This window comes from Humulus lupulus, chromosome 9 (assembly GCF_963169125.1).
Source record: "Humulus lupulus chromosome 9, drHumLupu1.1, whole genome shotgun sequence".
Lineage (NCBI taxonomy): Eukaryota > Viridiplantae > Streptophyta > Magnoliopsida > Rosales > Cannabaceae > Humulus > Humulus lupulus.
Window position 1 is genome coordinate 149,093,462 of NC_084801.1, and position 9,870 is coordinate 149,103,331.

At 29.8% G+C, this 9,870-nt stretch overlaps 1 protein-coding gene across 1 annotated transcript; it reads right to left on the minus strand.

The window, feature by feature from the left end:
* Nucleotides 1-695: 695 nt before the first annotated feature.
* LOC133800574 (RING-H2 finger protein ATL74-like) lies at nucleotides 696-2,253 on the minus strand. Its single transcript, XM_062238574.1, has one exon. The coding sequence runs from the start codon at nucleotides 1,717-1,719 to the stop codon at nucleotides 988-990; it is 732 nt and encodes a 243-aa protein (XP_062094558.1). The 5' UTR covers nucleotides 1,720-2,253; the 3' UTR covers nucleotides 696-987.
* Between the last annotated feature and the right edge of the window lie 7,617 nt (nucleotides 2,254-9,870).

The window sequence follows — 9,870 nt, forward strand, 5'->3', positions numbered from 1 at the left end:
TGAAACTGTCATATATTTGGGATAGTAACTTATGTTGGCATTTTTAAAAAAATCACTATATTATAGGGCATATACCTTGAAATTTCTCATTGTTTAGTGTCTACTCTTTCTTGCTAAACAAGCACATGTTTACATTGAATAATAAGAAAATTAAAATTTATAGTACGTAACTCCATTATAATTTATGGTCTATTTTAGGAGGAAAAAAAACAAGAATATTTAGATGGTGTTTATGTCTTTTGTGATTATTGAATCTTTGTACAAAATAATAATTTATTTCTTTATACTTTTTTCTCAAATGCTTAAACAATAGTCCAAAAGTGCCAAATGACTCAGTGTTGTCGAACACTAATTGGTTGATATAATTTTTTATTTATTATTATTTTGAAAAGAATTCGTTTGTGTATCCATTTTACCATAACATGGTCCCCAATCACCCCACAAGAATAGTAAACCAATTTAAGAAGTATTAAATTACAATAAATAAACCATAATAATTTTTTTCTACTTTGGTGATAATGTCATCTCACCTACTTCTCATAGTTAACTTTTTAAAATTTTAAACGCAACATAATAATTCATTAAGGGACTAAGTCCTTCAAAAGCATGTGAGAGGTTTAGACAATTGCCCTATAGAAAAATACAAAATTTGTTGCTGCATCATATCATCAAACTTTTCACAAGTACAAAATATCTCCACAAAACTATCACTTCCATTCAAATTTAAATTTAATTACATAAATTAATTCAACATACTAGATTTCTCTACTGAATTTCTTCTTCCTTCCGATTCAAATTCATTCCATTTTCTAAAATCTTAAAAAGAAAAAAAAAGATTATTACATGAATGATCATGAGCATGATATGCCCTATCCTTTATATGATTTTTTTAAAGAAAAAAAAAGTAAAAGAAGAAAAAACTCAAACATTTGCTAATAACTAAAGCTAAGCTAGAATACGAAGAAGCCAGAAAATGGCGGAAACTGCTTAACTTGTCTCATGGACTGTTATGACTACGCTGTCTTCCCGGCCGGACCCATTTGCAGGTGACTCTTTTCTTCCATTTACCGGCGAACTTTCTTCTCTTCCATTTTCCGCTGAACCTTCATCTCTTCTATTATCGGGGCAGCCTTGGCTTTCATTTCCCGGGGATTCGTCTTCTCTTTCGTTTACTTCTTCTGGAGTGGAATCGGGAACCGACGACGTCGTTTGCTTCTGTTCCAACAATGAGTGTCGACAGTTTGGGCACGATGAGTGAGACAACAGCCAAGTATCGATACACCTCACGTGGAAGCCATGGTTGCACTTGGGTAACACTCGAACTTTCTCACCGTCCTTGAACTCCCCTAAACAGATCGGGCATTCGGTGGCCGGAATCTCCGTCCCGGAGCCGTACACAGCCACCGGGATCTGCCGGAGCCGGCTCTTCTTCAACCCAGTTCTGGACAGCCTCGCTGCAGCCTGCTCCGGCGTTTCCGTCGCGAAACGCTGGCTGCAACGAAGTGCGCAGCGGACGATGGAGTTCAGCCCGAGAGCACATATCAGCGCGCAGAGCAGCGCAGCCAAGATGATCACCATGTTGGTGTCGAAATTCGATTCGCTGATGAAGGAATCACGGGTTCTGTTCCCGTTATATGCCGAAGAAGTGGCCGGCGTCGGAACTGTGAGCGCCGCGTCGAGAAGCCGGCGATGTACGGTCATAATAGTAGGACGAGACATGGTTTAAAGAAAATAAAAGAAAAGAAACGGATTGAGGTTTTTCGTCGAACAGTTTGGAGGTGTTGATTTTGTGGCTTGTTTGGGGTCACAGAAATGTCGTAAAGATTCCAGCTAGACCAAAAAAAAGGACATTGTAAGAGAATCCAACTTTGTTTCTCAACAGGATAACGAAGAAAAAGCAAATAGTGATCTGGGTTTTTTGGCCAGTGGCTGTTTTGAGAATAAGGGACCGTTTTTTCTTCTTTTGTCTTTGGCTATTGGATTTGATTTCACCATACCAATCAATCAATCACTAAAAAAATGGTCCTCTTTTCACTAAGATAAGATAAAACTTAATCACAAGCTAAAAGCTCAAAGGAATATTGAGAGTTTGGATATAGTAGTAAAATTCTCAACTTTATTATCTTACCTTGGACTCAAACTCTCTTGACAAACCCTAATTCCATGGATATTTGAGCTACTAGTGTTGTTGACACTTGAGGTTTTGAAAAGAGATTTAATGGGTTTGTGAAAAATTATTTGAGTGAGGATGTAGTTATTGAGGGAGACATACTATGTAGGCTTTATATACTTATGTAGGTACACACTAATAGGAGAGTAGATATATTTTTTTGGTAAAAGTATTACTAAGAAATTTGTTGAAAATCTATACCTAAATGTACACGTGGTATGTAATAATACAATAGCCAAAATAAATGATCTTTTATTTTATTTTTATTGTTTTTTACCAATAGGCAAAGCACACTAGTGCTTGTGTTATTTTGTGGAGCTACTCGCATAAGTTGAAAAAGGATAAATATTAACTATTATTAAGAGAGTTGGATTTTCAACTAATCATAATTTGTTACTCGAGTGGTAGACAACTGGACAATATTACTTGATAAAGAGGGTTGGGCTTTGATGTGTTATGGATTAAAGTTATGATTTCTTTATTAGGGAATAGAGTGGAAATAATGTACAAAATAAGTCATTCTTGTGTAGTTTGGATTTAATTCAAGAGGTAACCAACTTCTTTTCTTACAGAGAAAGTCTTTAGTACATACTGTATTTATATTTAAGTATTACGATACTCCAACATAACACATTTAGTAAATATAGTATAGCTCTGATATTATTGGAGACCTAGTAAATATTAGATTTAGAGGCTCATAATTTTTTTTTTTTATATGTTTATATTTTAATAATTTTTTTACAAATTGGAAACTCTTGAATTAAGGGAGTCGTAGACATGGGCCTTACCAGTTTTAACCTAGGATCGATTCTGCTATTTATTTAGGGTTTGAATAATACGGTCTTGTTTCTGCCATTCAATTTGGATTATTTTAAAATAATAAAAACGCTAAAAAAATCCAAGACGAGATTTTTTTCATGAGCAGGAATGTTATTTTTTATTGGTGGTTAAAATTTATTTTATTACAACTGATCATTAAACTATTTTCTGCAATGTCCAATCAATGAAAATTATTTTGCCAACTTACCTCGGACTGCTACTCTACTCGTCCAACGGAACCTTCTCCTAACATGACAATATCCAAAAGGGATTTTTCTTATACTATTGTTGTTGTCACTAATAAGTTATGTTAAGTTGATTATTACCAACTCAAGATTGATTCCACCAAATATTTTGGTTATCAATATGTCGGCAAAAATTTCACAAAAATATTACTATACCATATAAATTGATAAGAAATACAGAGTTGATCATAGGAGAATCATCAAGATATTCAAACAAGACTAAACAAATAAAATAAAAACGACCTCCTTACAAATATCTTTTGTTGTACTAAAAAGCATAAAGATCACTATTAACCATCATTTTGTGTCAACCCTTTAGCCCACCTAATCATGATTAAGAATTAATTAAAGATACTTAAGTACACCTGTGGTAAGAAAATCTAATCCCAAATCACTTTAGTTAATGAAGCCAAATAAGTCCAGCTTGGCTTGAACCAATGAGAGAGTTGTATAATAAGCTTATGATGTGGTTAACTTAGTGGATATTTTGCTGCCGTTGCCTCATTTGGCTTCACCCCACTTTTGACATCATCAAGTTAGATAAGTATGAAAAAAAGATAATATTTTAGAGTCTTACTTGCAAAAAAAAATATCTCTATATAGATACTTAAATGGTCACACAATCGAACTGATATTCCTCTCATATATTAATTAATAAAAACTCATAAAAAGGTTACTTTGCCTTTTGCTCTATCTTTTCTTGAAAGGTTTACTTTATTAGTTAATAATATTCTATATCATACCATATAAAGGAAACATTTAAATCTTATTTTTTTGTGAAAAAAGGCTTGAAATTATAGCCGTTGAAGGTGCCATGACATGGAACTATTGTATTAGGTGAGATATTAGGTTTACATGATAACTGCGTGATTGAGTTCATTTTCAATTTTTGTTTTTAGTAATGGGTGAAAATAAATCTTTTTTGGGTTTATATTATTTTATATATTGAGTTTATGTTTTAGATTAATTATAAGATAGATTTTTGTTTAAAAATATATATTTTAGACTCATTTAATATAGTCCCGAATCAAAATTTGATCAATTATAACCATATAAAAATCGATGTCTACTGGAGATCTACAAATTTTTCAAGTCAATGACTATAAATAAAATCTAAAAGCAAAAATATTTTGACCGAATTCAAATTCAAAAAATTACTATCTAATTATTTGACAAAATATAAAATTCAAAAATGTATTTTCAAAACTAAATAATGTAGAATTAAGTTAAAACACAGATATCAAAATAGTATAAACTTATTTTTTTTCTTTAAATATATATTTTTTGTAAAATCATATTCTTTTAATAAGTAATCTTCCCACCAGAATGTTAAGAGTGTTACAATAAGCTAGGTGTCCACATTATTAAGAATGCTACTTAAGAATAGGAAAAGAGAAGTTAATCATTTGAGTGGTTTTAGATTTATGTTTTAAACATTTATACATGAATGAATGATATATTAATTAATAGAAAAAAAAATCTATTATTATAGGTTGGTAGAGATTTAGTAGTGTATATATATATTACATATAATTTTCTTTACAAAATTGAGGGTAGATGCCGCTAGACAAAGTGAATCTGCCATTGCATTAATACATATGACAATATTTGTGTATAGAAGCTTTATTTTTAAGCCCTATTGGTGGAGCTCTCAGTGTTTCTCAATCTATGAACAATTTTCGGCGCGATTTTTTTTAATCACCATGTATATTGTATATATATAGAACAATTCTTCTATAGGGGCTTCACTTTAAGCCCTACCGGTGGGGCTTTTATTGCTTCTCGACCCGTGAGTGAACAGTTTTCGGCGTAATTTTTTTTATGACCGTGTATATTGTAGCTATTTAGAGCATCCTGCAAATTTTCAGAAAATTCCGAATAGTTTACAATACCGAAAACTAGATTCAAACATATTGTTTTCTACGCACATAAAATAAATTAGTCACGCGTGCAACAACATGTTTGAACTTAGTTTTTGGTACTGTAAACTATTCGGAATTTCATGAAAATTTGCAGGATGCTCTAAATAGCTACAATATACACAGTCATAAAAAAATCGCGCCGAAAACTATTCACGGGTCGAGAATACTGAGAGCTCCACCAATAAGGCTTAAAGTGAAAGCCTATAGGAGAATTCTCATATATATATATATATATGGAAGACTTCTCAATGGCTACTACCCATAGATGGGTACTAACAATTATGATGATGTGACAACATAGTGACTTGGTATAGTAAGTCACCAACAGGTAAATATTTTTTTTCTATATTAATTTCCAATTTAGTTATTTTTTTTTTTTATAATTAATGTTGTTTCTAATTAATGAGAGACACTAGCAATATTTAGAAATTGACATGTATTTAAAAAATGAAAAGTTTACAATATTAAATTTTCATAATAAATGCACGTTTTTCATCAGCTAATTATTCCAAAAATTTGAAAAAATCATAATTTATTTTTAGAAATATTAATTAACAACTATAAATATGGATCATTGATCTTAATCCAATGATTAATATTAAAGTAACTATCTATGGATAGTAACGATTAAAAGTGCATCCATATATATATAATATTATGGTATGATAAAGGATTCGAAATTACCTTTCTACTTATCCTCTGTCCTACACACTCGCACTTGTTCAAAGTTAATTTTGCAAAACAGTATTATTTTATAAAATAATATTTGAAAATAATTTTATTTTCACTAATTACTTTATTATAATAATTATCATTATTGGTAAAGTTCAAAAGTTAATATTTATAACCAAAACAAAGGCATATATTTCTCTTTCAAAATTTTATAGTTCTTAAAAATGGACCCACCAAACCAAGTGTCAAAAACATAGAAAGAAAGATGATAGGGTAGGTCTTTCTTTCACAACAACACACAAATTTTGGGGTATATATCCGTGAGAAACAGGTACACTGCTGACGTGTCTACCCACATGTCCTCCGAGTGGACCCCACCGACAAAGATAGGTACGTGCTTTTGGTACTACTTTTTGGACACTTGTCAATTTACTTAATTTAAGTTAAGATTTAATTAATGTAATTAATATAAAAAGGGCCACGTAATGAGTTAAGTGTAGTTAGGTTTTTAGGTGAGAAAGAATGAGAAACTTTTGGGAGTTGAAACCAAACAAAACAACTCGAAAATTACAACTACTGTTCTCAGCAAACTTTTTTGTTTTCTTTTAATATCTAATATTTTGTTTTTTGTCCATTGATGGATTGCTTCAATTTGTTATGAGAAGTACTAAAACTTTTTAATATAATGGGTTTTAAGAATGATTCAACTTAAAGATAGAACTTTTAGTGGAAATAAATTGTAGGCTTGAATAATAGTTAAATATAGACGATGCAACTAATATTTTGGTTTTGGGGAATTAGAAAAGATGGTTTTGACCTTAAAACGTTTAGAAATAGATTAATAAGTTTAAGTCTTGTTGGAATTTTGAAATTTGTATATTTTCATATACCAATTTTCTATTTTTGTTTTTTTAGGAGCTTGAATTTTATAAAAAAAAAAAAGAAATTACAAAATATTTTACTTTTTTATTTAACAAAAAATTTATTATTCTTCTTTTACATAAAAAAATAAAATAAAACTTAAACGTAGTGTAATATTATAAAATATGGGAAAAAATATCAATATATTTTTTTTAAAAGTTTCTTATAAAAATTTTGGAAAATATTTTTTTCCATTTTTTCTTTACACTTTTTTTTATATAAAATTCAAGATCCAAACTCCTTTAGTTTCGGTAGGTTTTCTTTTTGGTGATTTTTTCAGTTCCATCCAATTATTTAGTTTTTTTTTTATTTACTCTTATTATAACAACTATACTTAATAACTATTCAATCATCATGAATTTGATTAGGTCATTAAGGTCTACAAAGGTTGTACCGGTTAATTATATGATATTTTTTTAGTGAAACTTGTCATAATTATAATTGGCGTTCTATGATATTAATTTTAGTAGGTCTAAAAATAAAGTTTAGTCAAAGTCTTGTTAGATCATGATGTAAAGTGGGTTTGTAACTATTACATTATTAGTTGATCTTTTTTTGGATTCAAATGATGTATTAAGAAGATAAGCAATACTTAATCAAGCCTACTTGATTCCATCTAATCTAATCTAATCTTTTCATGTTGAATAAGAAGATTCGATTCTTTTGTCTCTAAAAGTATTTCAAGTAATATTTAAATGTATAGTTCTATTCTAAAAGTTATCCAAACACACAAAAAGGAGGGACGAACTTTTGGTGATGTAAAATGAAAATTATAAATTTCATTTGAAGTTTTGCTTAGTTATTAATGGTAGAGATCTTAATTCTTATGTATTTAACTATAATGATTCGTTTTAATAGCTGAGTTTTAATACTCAAATTGGTAAAATATATTTTACTTTAGATTATTCTAATATTAATTACCGATAAAAGAAAACAAATCACTAATTCACTATGGTAAAATGGCCAAACAAATAAAAAAAATGAAAAATAAAATTAAGAGAATATATTATTTTGGTCTTGACAAGAATCATGAGGCTCCATCTAAAAACCAATTGGTGATTAGTGGAGTTACACATGTTCTTATTAATAGTTCAATATTCTTACACATATTCCATGTGGGACACTATAGTCTAATATCCCCCCTCAAGATGGTGGCGATTTTTCGCTCACCAATCTTGAATCACCTGATCACAAGTGGCCCATTTTGTCAGCTCGCTTATTTTTTTGGATCTCAAGTGTCTTTTCGCACTATCCGGATCTCGTGCGGCTTGGCTCACTCTTTTGGATCGGTGTGGATCGAATGCCCGCTAGGGAATTGGCTCTTGATACCATGACAAGAATCATGAGGCTCCATCTAAAAACCAATTGGTGATTAGTGGAGTTACACATGTTCTTATTAATAGTTCAATATTCTTACACATATTCCATGTGGGACACTATAGTCTAATAGGTCTCACGAGTTTAAGTGAAAAATCAGAGCCTGTTTGGCATTGTTTTCTGTTTTTTGTTTTCAAAATTGTGTTTTCAGAAATAAAAATAGAAAACGTTTTATAATTTAAAAAAAACAGCATGTGTTTGGTTAATGTTGTCTAAAAATAATTTTTTAGTTTATTTTTTTAAAAAAAATCTTAAATAAACATTAATAAATATGTTTACAAAGAGAAAAATCTTTTAAAAATTTGTAATAAATAATGAGATAAAGTAATGTGAAATAAAAAGTAATGAAAAATAAGGAGAGAAATTTTGACGAAGAAAAATTGAGAAGAGAAAAATTGATGCAAAAAAAATGTGAGAGAAAATGGTGAGATAGAAAAAAATAAGAAGATAGAAAATTAGGATATAGGAAGTGAGAGAAAATAATAAGATAATAAGTTATGAGAGATAAAATAAGAAGATAAAAAATGATGAGAGAGAAAATGATGTTAGAGAAAGTGATGAGAGATAAATTAATGAGAACGAAAGTGATATGAGATAATAATAATTAAAAATGTTATGTGAGAAAAAAATTTGAGAAAAAAATTTGAGAACAACTAAAAACAACTTTTTGTTGTTCTCAAAATTTTCTATTTTTTGTAACTTTGTTTTTAAAATTGTTTTCAGAAAATAATGTCAAACACCCCTACTTATTTTTATAAAACAATTTTTAGGTTTTAAAAACAAAAAACAGCTTTTTTAGTTATGTAACCAAACACCCTCCAGTTATATTCTATGTGATTTTTGCCTAAACGTGAAAATTGCTTCAAAAGTAAGATGATGAATTCGAAAACTTACTTGAAGTATGAATTGTTGAAGAAAATACAAAGGTGGTGCTTGAAGTTGATTGAAGATGCCTCAGATCTCACTGGAGTTTCTGGGTTTCTTGGAGGTTTTCCTATTTGTTCTTGAAGAGAGAAAAGGTTCGATTAAAAAATGAAAAAAAAGGTGAAGAGGCTTATATTTATACTGCTTGGGGTATTAATGAAAAGTAATGATGGGAATAGGGTTTCGATGCATGGGGAATCGCGATAACCTCCAAAACGTGTCTAGGGAACCAAAAGAGTAATGATAACTTACCTTTTCGAGAAAGGAAGTACTGCCAAATGTGATGGGTCAGCTGGTTTGCTGGTCGAATAAGTTTATTCAATGTTCATCGCAGTAAAATAAACTTGGGGGAAAATGTTTACCCAAAATATTTGCATAATGACGTGGCACAATTGAGGCGCACATGGATTGTTAGGAGTATATCCTAAAAGCATGTAAAAGACATTTGTTATTTAGATGAATAAATAAATACAATGATTTATTATTTTTATATTTAGATTATTAAATTATTGTTTGAATAATTTTGTAAATATCAGAAAAATTCCATATTTATTATTGAGGATGTGATCTTGTATTAGTACGAGATAATTTAGATCACATGACTGAATAAAAATAGTCAACAACAACAAATTGAAGTAATGATATTCTTTAATTGGGGTTGTAAGTACGGTTTACTGAGTATCATGTTGATACAAATAATCTAAATTCGGATTATTGATGTGGTAAGACATCTCAATAAATGTGCTTTATATAATATGATTATATATGAGATAGACCGATATGAATAAAAGTCTTTATCCAAAAACCATTTAATAATAAA

Excerpts from the sequence above, each read along its gene's own strand:
- LOC133800574 (XM_062238574.1), bottom strand. The coding sequence starts at position 1,719 with ATGTCTCGTCCTACTATTATGACCGTACATCGCCGGCTTCTCGACGCG.